The sequence below is a fragment of the Neopsephotus bourkii genome, unplaced genomic scaffold (genome assembly GCF_033783945.1).
Source record: "Neopsephotus bourkii isolate Nb327-2 ecotype Australia unplaced genomic scaffold, CSIRO-AGI_Nbou_v1 NB_1481, whole genome shotgun sequence".
NCBI lineage: Eukaryota > Metazoa > Chordata > Aves > Psittaciformes > Psittacidae > Neopsephotus > Neopsephotus bourkii.
In genome coordinates this window covers 468,404-486,429 of record NW_026901957.1, presented here as the reverse complement: position 1 = coordinate 486,429, position 18,026 = coordinate 468,404, and the positions used below count along the sequence as shown (strand labels likewise).

The window sequence follows — 18,026 nt, the reverse complement described above, 5'->3', positions numbered from 1 at the left end:
ATAATGAAATCGGTGTTAATAATTGTAAATAAAATTACTTCCAGATGTTCTGTCTAGAGGACAGAAAACTAAGAGCAGCAGCTCAGTAGTGTTCCTTTGTTAAAGAAGTTCAAGGTAAAACAGTGATACGTATTTTTGGACTCATCTGACTTGCACTGTTAGGACCATGCATGACAAGCTTGATTAAGGCACTGTCCTTGAAAAGCAGTTGTGCAACTGACTGGAAGTAGTTTGCATGGTTAATTCCTTCATCAGTAAGTGGTCAGTCATGCTCTTTGAGACTTGGAAGCCTTTGGCCAAAATCTGAAAAGTTTTGGCTTAAACCACAAAGAAAAAGGAAGATAGGCAATTTATCAAAATATATTATTTGAACTGTCTTGGAAAGCATTAAATTAATACATTCCTCATGATCCACAGAAACATCATCAGTCAAGGTCATTCTTTGCTTCTCAAGGCCTTTCACAGTGCATGTAAAGTCAGCTCACTTTTATAGCCTGACAATGTTTTTAGGTTACAACATCAAGATAAAATGAAATCATCAAAATTTAAACGGCAAAATATAAAACCAGTCTATTAAAGAATCAGTATATGTATGTTGTCCATATTATAATATGTTGTCCATATGTTCATAGTAGATACATGTATTTATGTTACATGCAAATTACGTTTGGCAGTGCCAAAGATGATCAACTAATACAATGTCCATTTTCTGTGATTTTGGTATCCAAAAGAAAGATGGCAAGTATGCTGAAAGCAGAGGATTTATCTACTGGTGGGATTCATTAGTCTCTACAAACATGAATTTAAATGAACCGGGTGTAGGAAAGGAAGCTATGATATAGAGCAGCAATAGCCCTGATCAGATCTGAAGAAAGGTATGAAATTTGTTTTGCAAAGTTACACTTGATTTCACTATTTCTTTTGGAGCCAGCTGTTCATGCAATGTAGAGGTAAGTTGTTTGGTTTTAATACTATCCAAATACTAAGACTGAGAAGTTATTTTCTTCAGAATTCTCCAGTGCAATCTGTCTTTTTTCCAGAAACTGCCTTGGAAATATTTTTGTGACTCCTGGGCTCTTACTTACTTCTGTACGCACAGAAGACTGTTGAAGCAACACAACATTTAAATTACTTTGTCTGAGGATAGGGAAATGCCTACTGCTCATGTCCACATCATCTGGCTCTGGAGGATGTTTAGTTTAGATAGCAGCTTGGGAAACTGTGATTAACTGTCTTTGGAAATACCTTTTTCAGGAACTGTCACTGGCACACAAGCAATAAAGTAGTGTTGCACCTACTATATTTGCTGGAGGGAATAACTTAAATTTATGAGCTTACTAAAAACATGGTGTAGCCTTTTCTAAAAAGGTGATAAAAAGGTGGCTTTACTTCTCCATTACACACAGGAGTAAACAGGAAAGGATTATGGCTTAGGAGCAAGATTGTTTTCCCTTTCTCATAATGGAAAGAATGAATGGAAGATCAAGGTTGGGACAAGTCTTTCTACACAGAAGTACAAGACTGGGAGGATCTAGTTTGTATGCAGTATTAAAGTACTTTTTGCATGTTTAGTCAAGATCAGAAGCTACGGACTGTGTTATCTCTCATATTTATTCTGTTTGCGTATGATGATGCCTAGGTTATGTATTCAGGGGCATAGCAGATTCCTATCTCTAGCATGTTGAAAACTGTTGGTAATTCATGACACTGTTACAGGTTTTTGCAACAAGGAAAATCCTTGGCTTGCAAAATCTGAGTATGTTCCCAAACAGAAGTTTCTTTGTGTACAACAGTTGATGTTCCAAATGTTGCATGATGCTAATTTGAGGCCAAAGGCTTCTGTTTCATAACAAACCCTGGGTGCTGCTACTTACGACTTAGGGGAAACTGGCCCTCTGGAAACTGCTAAAAGTCTCATGTTACTCTCCAGAGCTGTACTTTAGTTAGACTGAGAAATAATCTGTGCAAAAGGTAACTGACTGTCTTTCTGAGCTCTTCTGTAAATTTTATGCTTTTTACAAAAAGGTCAACCCACTCACACTGATAAAGCACAGAAGGATTTTTAAGAGCAGATAATAAAAAAACACAGCTGTCGATCAGCATATTCCAATACTGACTTCAGAATTCAGTGCTTCCATTAAGGTCTTAACATTGTGCATAAATCTACATTGCATACAGGCACTGCAGTACCTAGAATTCTGGACTGAGGCCTTGCAGGTGTTTTCTTTTTGCTGCTGCACCTGCCCTGGTCAGGGTAGAGTGGAGAAATATCCATCTAAAAGAGTAAGGTGAACTTCAGGTTCATAGGCAAATTGTAACTCATTAGAGTTGGATTTCAGCCAGTCAACAGGGTATAAATAGCCCTTATAAGTCACATCATGTACTCTTTAACGACTAAATAGTGAGTTTTTTACACTTTCCATCTTATCCAAAAGTAACTCAAAACTTTGATAGAGCTGGCCTTACTCAAAAGGCAAAGTCACTCCTTAACAGTGAAGGTGACAGCACTTGTCTGTGCTTTATTATTTCTTGTACTGGTGCCTCCCACTGTCCTTGGAGTTCATGTTTTGCCCTGTTTAGCTGCTTTCCAGAAAGCATTTCACCTCAGTGCACATGCACATTCCTCAGCACCCATTGCCACCCTGACATTTTGCCTTGAATTTCCCAAGTTTTCTTCTCCTTTAAGCCTTGTTGGAGCCTTGGCACTGTGGGAGAGGTGTCCCATAGGACTTTGTCAGGCTGAAAGGATGTGTATGCACTCTTACCTCCTAGATTTACTTTTATTAGAAGTTTGCTTTTTCTTCTCTGTGTCCTTTTCCATCCACTTGCTATTCAAAGCTATATTCCTCCTCTCTGTGAAAAGTGTTTACTAAATTCATAAAGCTGGTTTTTTTTTCTGTTTAGAATATTTTAAAAGCATTGGTATTTGGGGAGTTTTGGGGGGGTGTTTGGTTTGCATTTTTTGTTTGCTTGTTTGTTTTCACATTAATGAGGGTTTATGGCAGAGGAATATTTCAAAAATATATTAGTGTAGTCTTTGTTGGTTTATTTTCCTATATAAGACTAGAGAATCCTGTGTACATGCAGGTTACACTACCAACAATTGGTAATAATTTGGTTTCATTTCAACCATCTGCTTCAGAATTTGCATGTAACTAATCTCACACTGCTTGTTCAAAGCACATACTTTGCTCTCTTCTTCCCTGCATTTAGTAACATAGACAATTTGACAATAAGGCTTGGTTTAGGAATCTTCCAGAAAACTATCTCTAATTTATAGTAGCAGGTTTAAACAAGTGTTAAATACTATCTTTATGAAATTCAGAGTTAATTTCTCTTTACAAGTACATCCCTGAGTTGTACATTATAGGAGCATATTTAGATGACCTGCTTATCCCAGAGGCACCCTACTTACAAGATAATAATGGTAAACTTTCTCACAGCTTCACTGAGAAACCCTCACATAGGTGGGTACAGTGTGGCATCTTGACAGACCACCTAAGTGACTCATTTAGTGTGACCTTGAGGCCATGTGCATACTGACACTATTCTGCAGTCACACGCAGTGAAAAGGGTTTCCTCGGGCTTTTCCTTCTGCAAGTCTAGGGGTAAAGACTTGTTCTAAATTGCCTGTTACACCGTTCAGCAAAGACTCTTAGGTCAGCATCTGAACACGTGTGTAAGGCAAGAAAGAATCTGCTTCTGTTCGGAGGCACTCCTCACTCAACTGGTGCTTCAGATCAAAGCAGTGATCCCAGCAAAGTGACCGTGCTAATAATCATTGCCGAAGTGCTTAGTTAATGTTACACTCGGGTATACATAAGCAAATCCCGAAAACCCAAGGAATTTATTCAGCTAACGAGAAGCAGTTTGAACTGCGTGACTTCTACGTGCTTGGAGAATCACTCCAGTCCTAAAACAGCCTTGTTAACAGAATGACATTTCATTTTCCTTCCCTCATCTCAGATTAAATCAGCATTCAAACATGTACGCTTGTTTAACGGCAGCAAAACCCTTCTGACAGCAACGCACTTCACTCTGTTCTTGTAGAACTGTAGGTCTCTTCTCTGCAGCTCGGGGGTTGAAAGCAAAACCAGCCCGCTGTGGTCGGCTGGAAATCTAGACCAAGAGTAAATTCTGCTTGGACCTCCCCAAGGTTCTGGTCATGTGATGTCTCCTGCCTTTCTTCTCTCCCCCAGCCTGCTGGGACGCAGCCGCAGCGATCGGGGTGTGTTATAACCCAAGCTGGATGTGCGTACGTGTAGTTGCGGTGTGTTCCGCGGAGATCAGCGCTTCTGAGTAGTTACGGGGATGGAAAAGCGGCCAGGGACGGGTGAAGCGACGCCTGCCAAGTGAGGGCAGCCCAGGGAAGGACACGTGCAGGCTGCAAGCAAGGATGCGCCGTGAATTTCGAGCTAATCCCACAGAGGAATGAGCAGGTAAACTCCGGCACAGCAGCGACTTCCCGGCGGCGAGGCACCGCGGGTAACTCAAACTGCCTCCTGCCCCATGGCGCTCCCTGGAGAGCGCCGCCTGGGGATGTTTTATGGAACGGGGGCACACAGCACGCACCAGGGTGCCGCGACGCTGCCTGGAGCCGGCGCCACTTTCGGGAAAGGCTTCCCCGCGCCTCAGCTCCCCACGCGACGGCGGCTGCTCCCCAGAGCCCCCGCCGCTCCCCTGCACGTGGGAAGGGCCCCGTGGGGGCGGGGACGCTCTCCCCGCCCGGCGCCTCCACCGACTCCGTGGCGCGGCCCGTCCCATCGGTTCGTCTGCGGGTGGCCGGTCCCGGGCCGGGCCGGCCCTTCCCCTCACGGCCGGGTGCGGCGGGTGCGGCGCCGCCAACCGCCAACACCTGCGCGGGGGCGGGCGGGGCGGGGCGCTGCACCTACAAGCGGCCGCCCCGCCCCTCGCGGCGCGCAGCCACCAATCGGCGGCAGCCTCTCTACGCCGGTTGCGCAGGCAGCGCTGTTTGCGCAGCGGGTCAGAGTGCTGTCTCCCCCCGGTCCTCGGGAGCCCGATGTGACCCGCCAGAGAAAATGGCGGCGGCGGCGGGGAATCGCACGTCGTCGTCGGGTTTACCCTCGGGTGGCGGCGCGGAGGCGGCCGCCGCCGCCTGCGGGAGCCTGAAGGGCGGCGCGGTCGCGGGCAGCGTTGCTGGGAGCGGCGGGGGGCTCTTGCAGGAGGCGGGCGGCGGCTGCCGAGAGCAGCGCTCCGACTGGAGACGGAAGCAGCTGCGCAAAGTGCGGAGTGTGGAGCTGGACCGGCTGCCGGAGGCGCCCCTCTTCCTCGCCACCGCCCCGGCCGCCGCCTCCTCCTCTTCCTCCTCCTCGCCGGAGACCCCTGAGACGCTGCTGCTCCACTACCTACCCGGGCCGCCGCGCTCCAGCCCCGCCAGCCCGGCTGCCTCTCCTAGCCGCTGCGCCGAGCTCCTGGAGCTGCTGACGGTGGGGAGCCCGGCGGGGACCGACCCCGCCGCGGAGCGGAGGATGGAACCGTCCCCTCCCGGGAGGTGAGGAGACACTGGGGGGAACTGAAGCGGTGTGCTGGGCTCGACCCTGAGCGGTGGCGGTGACAGCAGTGGTGGCGCGGCTGTTTCCTCGAGGAGAACTCGAGGTGGGCTCCGGCTCGCCATTCCCCCCGGTGGGTCGGCCGCGGAGCGGCGGGAGCTGCCTGCGGAGGGCAGGGCTGGGGCTCAGGGGCAGTCGGTGCGGTGTGCCCGGAGTTGTCAGCGGCGGCGGCTGCGCGGAGGCCGGGAGCCGAAGGAGCGAGTCGGGCTGCGCGGCGTCCGAGCCGCGGGGGGTGGCGTGTGTTTTTGCGGGGGGTGCTTTTGTGTTTGACTCCTGCTGAAGTTCCGAAAGGCTTTGAAGTGTGAGTTGGGGTGGTGGCGGGGCCCGGGCCGGATGTGTCAGCTATCGGGTGTCGGGGCGAGCGCAGCCCGTGAGCTCTGCCGCAGCTCTGCCGTGCGGGGCAGGGCGCGGACTGTGCTTCTGCCTCGTCGGTGCTCACCGGGCACCTGGCCGCTGCCTGCACCTTCCCAGCGGTTCGCTGCACGAACGTACGGGTTTGCTTTTTGTGTTGTTATTATTATTACTGAAGGACGTTTCCGAATTCCGATTTGTAGCATCGTGATATTGCAGAACTGATTTCTTTATGAACGGGGGGGGGGGGGGGGGGGGGGTTAGGGAAGAGGTCTTTTCAAATGTCCAGTCATTTCTCCAAGAGCAAGTATTTCTGTGGTTTCCTCTAGACTGTGCATTCCAGTGGATTAATTTAGTGCCTTGGTGTCTGCAGCCCCTATATTTGTATTCCGTAGGTATTATTTGATAAGTCCATTTTCTTGAGGTTTTATAGAACTACTTTTATTCTGCCTGTTTGACACGTGTAGAAGTATGCAGGATGAAAGCAAAGTCATGTCCGTGGTGATCCACTTTAAGTACTTCAGAATACTTTCAGCTTTAACGTGCAGTTGATAGGTCTAGCTGATACATGTGTGGGAAGGCACTGCAGTGGGGATGGTGTAATTTTAATGTGAAGTTGACAAATTCATATGGATTTCTTGTAAGGTTTTGTATGATGTGTACTACGTAGTTTAAGAACTTGGTATCAATATCCGAGGACCTGTTTTAATGCTGCCTTATAGTTTGTGTGCCTAATAGTTTAAACTCCTTAAGAAATCTAGTTTCAGCTTGGACACATGACTTGTATATTCTTTTCAGTTGTGTCTTACGTCAGGTAAACCTCAAGGATATTTTTTTTTAAAGGTCGACTTGTCTTGGGACTACTGTAATAATAACCGTTTTGTAGAATAATGTTCTATTTAAATGAATTCCAAGCAATTTAGATGGATTTGGGTCTGGTTTTAGGGCAGTATAAAAATACTTAACACAGAGCAGTCATAACAGATAAGAAATATCTCTGTACTTAGAGGATTAGTGAGAAATCTTGGGGGGGGGGAGGATAAAGTTTTAATTTTAGTGAATTAGTTGTCTTTTTATGACTTAGCACCATCTTTGTCTCTTTCAAGTAGTGAAATTATAATGTACTGTATCTCATATTACAATTGTAACCAGTTTCATGAGTTTCAGAGAAAATAAGAATTGGTGTCAAGATGTGTTTAAAATAAAACAGAGCCTTATGGTGATAGGAAGTGAGAGTTAGGTTTGATATTAGAGGTTCAGGGAGGTCAATATATGTTGCATTGATGCTAAAACACTTGAGTCTGTCCTTGCTAGTCAGCCCCACAGTAGCAATGACAGAGGCTGGACTTTCTTCCTTTCCTGTGGACAGTTTTGCTTACTTTTAAGTACCTGCCTTTGGAGTATGTGTAGAAGTTAACCTTTCTTCTAAATGCTCTCTGACATTTTGACTGGGAATGTTAACAACTCATAGAAAATACTAAATGCCAAATGCTTTTCTCTAATAGTTTAGTAAAATAATCTACTTTGAATTTATCGTAAGTACAGTTGAAAGTACGTGGCAACATTAATAGTCTTTGTTCTTCAGAAATATCCTATAAATGCTCATATAGAGTATCTCAGTAATTCTGTATGTCATGTTACCAGTAAACAGATGTTAGACAAAGTACTACTTTGTCTGGCTCTATCAAGAATTTAAAACATCCCTCTGCCCTTATTGTGATATTAATTAACTTGCTCTAGCCAAAGGAGGGAGGTTTAATTTTTCTGTAAATGTACTGCACATTGAATTTCTGCGTGCAGCTGTTGCCCAGACATATATTAAGAAGCAAACTGAAGGGCATAATCAAAATATATTATGTGGAGGTTTCCTAATCTGTTTTTAAGTACAGTAGTCATACTTTCCTGTAACACTACTGTAAGTTAAGATACTGTGCTTGCTCTGGAGTCCCCCTACCAGTCTCCCTGGTGTTACAGTTACTTTCCTTTTAAACAGATTTTCTGTTTCTGTTTATGCTGGAAGACCTGCATGAGCCTCAAAACGAAGCTAAGAAAGGAAATGGACTCTGCTGTTAAGTTCTGAATATAAATATTACCTTTTTTCTTTACCTCCCTCAAGCATTCTGCTTGTTACAGCAGACAGCAGATATTTTCACTAAAAGCTGTGAAGGTTGTAAGTTATCTTTCTGTATCACTGTAAGGAGGAGGTGGTAGTTTTACTAGGAATTGTAGCTTCAGCATAAAGCACTTCAGACCTCTTTTTCCATGTCTGTAGTGACAGTATGTTAATTTGTTTTATATTAAAAGGTTCAAATAGTGAGATCAGTTATAATTGTAGTATGATATCTTGTAACAGGAGGTAAATCCATGAAGGCAAAATGCACCTCCTTCTCTGAAGCCTTAACAATGTTCTTTTAAAACATTCAGACCCTGTAAGTGGTACTTATTTGTGTCTGAAATTGGTGTAGGTGACTTTACATCTGTAAATAGAGGATTAGTTATATTGCCATGACCATGTTTTTATAAAAAATGAAAAGCAGGAAATGCTGCAGTTGATCTCAGCATACAGTAACTGTGTGGTTTGTGTGAAAATTGTTTGAATTTGAAAATATATATGCTAGATATGGCAGATTTATCACAGTTCTGCTGCAAGACAATCTTAGCAGATATTTATACGGTATTTTCTGCATTTGCTGTTTGATACCTGCTAGAAACACCAAAGACACACGGTGAAACTGGATTTTTGACTAGATGGGCAAATGTACTAGTAAAAGCTTATCAGTTTTAGCTCTGCTCATCAATTTGTAGCACCTTTGGTGACTTTCAGAAGAGGGGACAAATGCTTTGAAAAAGCACTGGACTGGGCAGTGGAATGGGAACAGGGAGCATGTACAGTGGAAGCGCAATCTAGCCAAGGTTTTGGTGGTGTGGTTTTTTTGTTGTTGTTGCACTGAAATTATGATGATTTTGTGTTGTCTAAAATGCAGCTAGGGTAAAAAATGTAGCTTAGGATTGACCTTTGGTATTCCTAGCTAAGGTAAAATATTTTGTGTTTTAACCAAGTCCGTAATGCTACATCTTTTTAACTGGCTGCTTAAATAACCCACCGATTTGTCTTCTGGATATAGCTGTGAGAGAAAATTCACTTCCCACCTCTTCTGTGCTCTGTAGCTTGAGAGTACTTTTGGAAGAGGGTCACCCTCTACTGTGTCTGATTTTTATCACTCTTAGTTATTGCAAGTGGTAGGGTTCTGCTTAAATGGTCTGATCTGTTATGGCAGTTTCTTTGTTCCTGTGCAAAGTAAATAGATTGTAACTAACTAATCTGGAGCTTTCTGTCTCATTGGATTTACTGATACTAAAGGTTCAGTCTCCACTCTCAGTCAGTGGAGTCTAAGTACTGCTCAGTGCAATACCTGTGTGCAGACATGCGCAATTTGTGCCTTACCCAAAGGTCAAACATGTAGATCTTGAGACTTCAAGATCAGTTTTTTCTTCTCTGTGATAGATTTGAGCTTCATGGGATCTTTCAGTGTGCTGATGCACTTGTTTTGAAGTTGGAGTAAAGGTGATGGTGCAGCTGTAGAAAAGCTTATCCTGGTGCAAAAGAGAATGAGGCTGGAGTGGAAATAAGCTGCTGTGGGTGGGGTGGCTGTGGGAATGCTTCTTTTGGCTTTCACAGGCCTCCAGTATTGGTGAAACTTGGCTTAAGCTTGTTTAAAATAGAAATTATACGTTGGCATGTAGCTGTTCTTTAAACAGACTTGTAAAGCTTGTTTTCAGCAGCAGTGGTGATAAGAGAATGGATCTGGTTTTAGTTTCTAATGCTAATCTCTATGTTTTTGGAGGAATCTCTACAAAGACCATAAGGTCATCTTATTTTACTTTTTACCTGCACTCACTTAAAACTCTAGAATTACTGCTTATTCTTTTGCTAAAGGCAGAGTGGACAGAAAGACTTTAAAAGGGCTTCATAACTTGTGCATAACTGACTAGGAGAAGATGGTTAAGTCGAAAGTTGCTTTCTGTTGCTTCCCTCCCTTTTTATCTTTACCCGGAGGCTGAGTGTGTTGCCTGCAGGATGCTTCCAATTTCCTGTCTCACTATGCTGCAGAACTGGAGAAACCTGGTCAGTGATGAAAAGTCTTGATTATTTTTTGTCTGAGAGAGGTGTTTGGGGGCTTTTTGTTGTTGTTTGTTTGATTCTTAGTTTGTGGGGGGGGTTCGGTGTACTTTTTTTTCTTGGGTTTTGGTTGTTAGCTTTATTTGGTGGCAGAGGGGTTTGTCGTAAGTTTTTTGAATCTTGGCTGAAAAATGTCCTGAAAAAAGAGCAGTGCTATTTACTTGGTACTTAAGAGCCATTTGAAATTGGGATTTGTTTACCTTCTGTCTGGAAATGGGTGAAGCACTTCTCAAATTTTCCTAATAAAAGGTGATGCAGCCATAACTCCCTGTCAGAAAGCAAACTTCTAAGCAAAATTTATAGTGCTTAGCATCTGATGACTGAGATTTGAAGGTGTTTGCAAAAAGGGACATGGGGGGTTTTTTGGAAAAAAAATTTAAACGTAAAATGTCATTGAGTATTCCTATTTCTCTGCTGTGAGTTTAAACTGGAAAGCAAGTCAGTCTACCTTTGTTTCATACCATCTCCACATATTGCTTTTGTGTCCCTAAAATGTTAACTATTTATATCATTCATGGAAATATAATGCTGTTTGTTCTCATCTCTGTTATCCTAATATTCAAATTTGTAGTGGAATGGCTGCTAATTTACTTAAAATGACAGGTGACTGCAAGTCTTATGTAGTACTTCTCATCAGTAGATTTTGCACTGCTGTTGATACTGCAGTTCCTTGTAACTTGCACAGAGCCACTGTGGAAGGTGGGAGTGCTGGAAAAATGAATGGTGTCTGCTAGACCACACTGACATCCACATCTGACATCTTGTTTTCTAAGCTCTTCCATCCTTTTCTTGAGCATCCAGTCATCTTGCTTTTGAGCAAACTGTAATTAGTTTTTTTCTCAGCTGTCAGCAGTGATGATCAGGTCCTTTTGTGAGCTGGTACGTTAACCCTCAAAGATATGCAACTAATACTCCTTGTTTCAGCCCACAGATACGCATTTCATTTCACTAGTTATTTCTCTCAAATAAAACCCAGAGGGTTTTTTTTCTGTCCTGTATGACTGTCATCCTTGTATCTTCAAGATTGTTCTTTTCAGATACTGAAAAGTCTTTGTGCAAATATTTTAAGTGTTGAATGAAAGAAATAAATTTGTAATTGTACCAAATTGAGAAGGTTTGGGGTTTTTTTGTTTTTTGTTGTTTTGTCTTTAAATTAATTGTTGCTGCCCACTCTACTGCCAATAAATTAATTATAAATAGCTATACGTAAGGACCCATAAGATTTTGAAAATAATTTATTTCTTCTGTTACTCAGAAATAATTTATCTTTGTTCTAATTAATGTTTGTAAGGGGTAGACTACTGAACAGATTTGCCTTCCCTGGTTGCCATTGGTACAAAACGTATTGTAAGTTTCTGTGATCATGGAACCAAGCCAGCCACACATCTCCCTGTTTTACAATCCACTTTACTTAGTAGGTAAACTGAGTTGGCACAAAGCCAATTAATTCTTTGTGTTTTCTAAAAGCAGTGTTTCAAAGCTCAGTGAATAATAGGATCTCCCGATTATGCCCAGGTAATATTTAACTGCTTTGCATCTGGAGAGGCATACAAAATTTGTGATGAAACTTGTAGTGACCTCCAGTTTGCAGTTCATGTAGGGTTTATTGAGCTTGTCAGATTAATACACTCTAGCAGGCAAGTGTTTGTTTATTGTCATGGTTAAAACAGTATTCTAATTGCTTTCGATTATGACAGTACCTAAATCTTCTGGTTGCTGAATCTGTACTTTGAAAATTCATGTGAGTCAGTGGGTTTTGTCAGTTTATCAATATTTTATGCCTTTTTTTTTCTAAGTTCTTCCATACTTTTAGACCGTAGAGCTGCTAGGTATGATAATATTCCTTTTGATTTTTTCTGTTGTTGCAAGTTTTAACTTTATCACCATATATGTAATCAGTATCATAAATGTTCCCATAAAATACACCTGAAATAAGTTTATTTCACTAAATACTTCTACAGATGTCTAGCTTATGACTAAAGACTTGTTTGCTTAATGTATGAAAGTATTGCTGTTGTTACTAGCATGGAGACTCACTGAAGTAGTGTTACTGTGTTCTTAAAAATTTTGGAAAGGATCTCCCGTACAAAAGATTTGTATTGCTTACTGATTTTATTGGATTATTCCTATAAATAAAACACAGGTGGTGGCTCTTACAGTTGTGTCAAGTTGTTAGGCAGTTCAAACTTGAAATGGAGATGTGAACAGCTGGTTTTTAAAAGGAGTGGAGCTAGATAGAATTTCTCTTAGAACTGTACTAAGATGCAGAAGTTTATTTCTAAAAGTTATTTCAGTAATGCCAGCATATAGTTCCAGAACATGAACTCTTCTGTAAATATAGGATGGGCATTAATTTCTTGGGTTTTTAACTGTCAGTTAGCTGTGCATTTGTTCTGTAAGCTCAATATGGTAGGTTTCCTGATCTCTGCAGGCACCTCGGATGCCCCAGCCTGTAGGAAGTGCCTGGGTGCTGCAGTCTGTAATAGGTTTTCCATGGTAAGTGTGAAAACTAGTTCTTCCTTACTGCCCAGCAAACACAGCCTGGTTTTTCACCACCTGCCCAGCAGTGGTGGCTGCTGGCTTCTGGCAAGTTCACTAGAAGGAGCAGAATGAACTTTCCCTTTGAATCTCCAAGGTTATGGCCAGGCTTTCATGCAGTGGGATGTCCTGCTCCACCCAGCCTTGTTTGCTCCTTCTTCTAACATGTTCCTAAACCAAGTGTTCCAGTTTCTTCCCCTGACAAGAATTTGCAACTACATGTTTCTTATCCCTCGCAGAGTCTCTTGTGAGGAAGAGCTGGGGTACATGGAGAAGGGGACTCAAGACATGCAGATTGTTCTCTGTATGTGTTTTAAGCCGGTATTACAGGAAGAGGGAAGGAAAGGAGCTCCCACTCCCTCCAGCTTTGTGTATTAGAAGGCATGAAACAAAACTCCTTAAGCCACGCAGACCTCTAGCAGAGAGCAATGCAGATAGTTTTCGGGGTTGTTGTTTTAGAAATGTGGTTTACTGAACTGATACAGAAGTGATTGGGTGACTGATCTATTTGGTTTCCCTCACTGTGAAGACATACAGACTGACATTCAGACTGCTTTTTTTTTTTTTTTTTTTTGTGGAAAGAAGGCAGATGATCCCTATCAGGAAGCTGAGTAATAAAATATTTTGGATTTAGCTAAGATGTCTTCCATCTGTTCAAAGTTGTAAGGTGCTTTCATGTAAGGATGTGTTCCGTGTTGTAAACCTGCATATACTGAATTCCTCAGCGAGCAGAGTCAGGAGAAATAGTAATGGCTGGCAAAGTGTTTGGCTTGGGTGGTACAGGGCAATTTAGAATTGCTCCAGTGGGTTACAGTGGTGTCATGTCTGACCATGGCTTTTGGATTCTGCAGCATGCCTCCATTCATAGTGGTTACAGTTATCAGTCATTTCAGCTGTGTGGTTGATAGTGAAAGATTCAGGTTTTGGAGAAAGCTTTTTCTTTGTGTGGTTACTTTAGAGCTAGGTGGGTCCAAGTGATTCACTTGGGAATGGAAAACTAGGGGAAAGAGTTAGAAAGTAGAACAGTAAAATAAATGTGAACAGTTCCCTTGTACATGCTGTGCTAATCATTTCAGCCCAAAAGAATTCTCAAGCCAAGCTTGTTTTCTGTCTGCAAAAGAGAAGCTTGGGGTTGTAGACTGCACTCCTAAACTCTGGTACGAATTCTCTTCACAGTGGAAGCTGGACTTCCCTTTCTGAAGGGAGAAAAAAAACATTGTTAAAAGGGTTTCAGCTGAAAGTTGCCCTGTGAGATGTCCATGAGAAAGGTCTTGATGACCTTACTCAAATGTTTACTGTCTGTACCTAATACATCAATGGCAGTAACTTTCCTGGGCTGTGGCTCTTGCAATACTCTTTTTTTTTTTTTTTTTTTTTTAACTGATAACATCATAAACCTTTGTGAAAACGCTGGCCTTTCTCATCTTTAACCACATCTCTCCCCTATTTTCTTCAACAGTTTCATTAGTTTAATATCGTTAAGTGTTCATATTTCTGTACTCAGGTTATCATTATTCTTGGTCTTGAAATAACATTATTTACATTGAAAATTTTGAAGTATAGATTAGCTCTTTCTAAAGTTATGTGTACTTATGGGAAAAGAGTTACTGTTTCTTCAGTTTTGTCCTTTAAGCATGTGGTTAAGTTCCAGCATGTTCAGGTACAATAGTAAATCATCTCATCCTGGTAAATATGCTGAAGTGTATAATTCGCCTTAGTATCTCAGCAGAAAATTAGTATGCTTTACTGTTTGCTTGTTCAGACTTGCTGAGCTGCATGTTTGTGGCAGAATTTTACAGTTCTGCCCCTAGTGAGGATGCCCAGCAAAATCAAGTGGGGAAGGACAGTTGCTTCAGCATTTTAAAATCAGCTATGTGTGAATTGTGTTACTGCATTTTAAAACCAACTGTAAAGGGAATATAGGTCCAGTGTAGAACCTTGGGAGTTGAAGCTGCAAGGGAGAGTATATCCAGCACTTCTGGCTTCCTTTCAACCCATAGGGTGGGCCACTGAGTTTCTAAGAAGGGGAAGTAGTGGGAAATGTGCCAGCTTCTACCATGTAGACAGAGTTCCATAGGAGCTTCATCAGAATGTATCTCTGACTTTTTCTGGACTTGCAGGTTTTTTTTTACAAGGGTTTCTTTCTAGGCAGCAGTTTAGCTGTATGCGTATTTCCACTGTCTTCAAAGTACATGTGCATAAGTAGTTGAGACCTAAATAACCATAAATAGCTGGGACTTAAGCAAAAATACAGGTTTTAATCTTGTGAGTGAGCCTCTAATAAACCCCCTTATGCAGTGGTGGAGCCTTTTAGGCTTGTTTGGTATCCTTTATAAGCAGTTTATTTCTTGTGTATTCATCTCACTTGCAGTATTGGTGCCTTAGGCTGAATAGGTGGAACTATACCAAATTGGGTTTTGTTCAGAATATGAATCCCAGTTTAGAGGAAAAACAGAACCTGGTTTACCACTATGCCCACCTTGGAGCTGCATGTGATTTGCGGGACTCTAAGAGAAGCTTCTCTGCTCACCAACTCTGAAGCCTCTGGCAGCAGGCAGTAGTAGCATAAAACATGTTGCACTGACAATGACTATGCAAGTGCTGTGCAACTTCCAGTCTTTGGGGGGGAAAAGAAGGATACAGGGTCTGGTAGTGTAGTATGTGTTACAAACTGCAAGACCTCCTGATTCAAAAAGGATCTCCACATATAAATGCATGTTTGAGTTTACATAGGTTTAATACTCTTAGGTTGCTTCTGCCTGTGCCATGCTAATAGTGTTTTGGTACCTGTTAATTTGTGAAATATCTAAAAATGATGAGTTTCTGTTGATTCAAAATATGTAACAGTGAAAATTGCCAAAAGTATGGTGTTTTTCTTCTCTAATACACCCAGGACGTTTTTAATTATAAATAGCTATACGTAAGGACCCATAAGATTTTGAAAATAATTTATTTCTTCTGTTACTCAGAAATAATTTATCTTTGTTCTAATTAATGTTTGTAAGGGGTAGACTACTGAACAGATTTGCCTTCCCTGGTTGCCATTGGTACAAAATGTACCGTAAGTTTCTGTGATCATGGAACCAAACCAGCCACACATCTCCCTCATTTACAATCCACTTTACTTAGTAGGTAAACTGGGTTGGAACAAAGCCAAAAGCCACATAGAGGACTGATTTATGCGGTTGCAGCATTTTCAGATCTGCTGGTTATACTAGTTGGGACCAGCTGTGCTCTGTCTCCCCTCTGTGGGAAGAATGTAGCACGTTATGGGAGCTGGTACCTTAAGGAGGCCAGGCTCTTTAAGTATTCTCAGTCTCTAGGGAAGAAGACACCATTGCCTCTGGATTTCAGAACACTTTCTTGTGCAGCAAATTTGATGACAAATACATTTGTGATTTATTAGAGACACAAAGCAGGCCTGTGGATTTTGCCCTAAAGAAAACTTTAAAGCTGGTTTGGTTTTTTTTTTTCACTTGAAACCCCAAATAATTAGTGCATAATCATAAATGCAGTCAGAGTTTTCATTGTAGTTATAATTGCATAAAGTTTTGTCATTTGTTAATAGAAGTCAGTCTATTCAGTTTTTCCTCTAGTTTCTTTACAATAACTTTTGGAAAATAAAATACACTATGCAGAACTTGTTCTTCCTTCACCCCTTATTCTCCACCCAAGTTCACTTTAGAGAATCAACATTTCACTTTCTCTTCTGAAGGCCCAGTGTCTGCTTTATTGCATTTCTGAGCCTTATTGTGACAAGGTCTGCATTTTGATACCTAAAAGGAAATAGGAAATGAGGCAATATGCGTCCTTTCCATGTTCAAATAAATGGCATGTTTTTATAGCTGGGAGGGGATAAAGCTGGCTCTCACAAGGGAAGTGGTTAGTGTAGCTGGTTCTTACCGTGGTGACTTCTGATAAGGATTTGTTGGGTTATTGTATACTTCTTTGCTGTTGCTAAAATAATCTGTAATTACAGGATTTAAAATGTTGGAGTCTTTTAGTTTAACTGTTCCTTCAGAAGCTGCAAATGGGCAGTCAGAATTGAAACCTGCTTATTCATATTCATACAGAAGCTGTATGTAGAAATTTGTGTAGATGGGTGGCTGGCTGGCTAATGCTTAACCCAGACACGCAGGAAGGCTCTCTTTTGAAACTGTTGACCTTTCCTATCTGCAGTGTTCAAAGAGCTACACTTTGGGTCCTGTACCTGAATGTTCACCTAGTATTTGTTGCTAGAAATATGTCTGAAGCTGACTATGAAAATGCCTTTAGTCTTCCAGGGTAGGATTATGTGACAGTATGTTCTTCGCTAGTCCTATGCAGTCTGGATTTAAGTCGGCCTTGTTCTAGCTCCGTTTCAAACGCGCATCTTCCTCTAACATTTGCGTGGACATAGGACTCCAACACCATAGTCATAGGCTGCCTGTCAGTTTAATGTACCCATTAATTTAACAGGTGACATTAGTCTTCTTTTTTACAGCCAGGTCAGTTCCAGTACACAGTATAAGATTAACTTGTTGAAAAAGGCATTTCCATAAACAGTCCATTAGTAAGACACAAGGGCGTGACTTGTGTCACACATGGACTTTCCTCCAACTGTAGTTCCACCAGTGTTTCCTGGAAACTGGTCTTTATTTCTGGTCTCGTATATGTGATCTAGTTTCACAGTGATTTGAAAAGCAGTTACACACCTGTTTAAACAGTTATGACTGCTTTCTCTGTTACTGTCCCATTCTTAAGAGGCTGCTTCTGTGATACAGGTCCCCATGCTAAGAAGTAAAATGAGTCTGAAGTCTTTTGTAATCTCAAATGTTTGCTTAATCTTTGAATATTTAATTAAAATTTAATAAGTTTACCTGTGTGTCAGAGAAAAGCTTTTTACTTCCTCTTAGACATTTGTCTTGTAAAGATCTTTCAGAATAGTGTTCTTCTCATTGACCTTAAGATAAGCATATTGCAAATGTGCTTCAGTAATATAAGACATCTAAAATGTCTTACAAGTTTCACTACTACTAACAAGATCACACATTGATTTGATGTAAGATTCCTTTTGTAATTTCTCAATATGTAGCAATGCCATTAAAGTGGAACAACTTCCGGAATTGTATGGTGTGTGGATTTTTTCTATCTTTTTTCATTCTTTCCAAGTACATTGTATAGCAGAGAAAATGAAATTTGATTGTAAATCTCTAATAATTAGACATATTCTGTGATAGATTTCTTACTGTGTCATGTTAAAACAAGTTGTTTGTAACTAAGGGTGAAAGTCCATTCAGAAGAGTTGTAACACAGCAGGGTGGTCACAAATGGGGCTGTAAGCTAGTTGCAGCTGCCATGCTGGTCAGTCTGCTTGGCAGGTCACCTGTTTAACTTGTTGCTGCCTA

The 18,026-nt window shown here is 41.8% G+C and overlaps 1 protein-coding gene across 2 annotated transcripts in view; it reads left to right on the top strand.

Moving 5' to 3' along the window:
• Positions 1-3,840: 3,840 nt before the first annotated feature.
• MAP3K1 (mitogen-activated protein kinase kinase kinase 1) overlaps positions 3,841-18,026 on the top strand; it is a 57,285-nt gene continuing 43,099 nt past the window's right edge. Inside the window, exons 1-2 of one of the 2 annotated variants that reach the window (XM_061369252.1) lie at positions 3,841-4,054; positions 4,200-4,439. In XM_061369252.1, the coding sequence (XP_061225236.1) occupies positions 4,432-4,439 (8 nt within the window). In that variant the 5' untranslated portion in view covers positions 3,841-4,054; positions 4,200-4,431. Of the gene's footprint in view, positions 4,055-4,199; positions 4,440-4,958; positions 5,513-18,026 lie in introns of those variants that run through there. The other variant, XM_061369251.1, reaches the window with a different exon arrangement.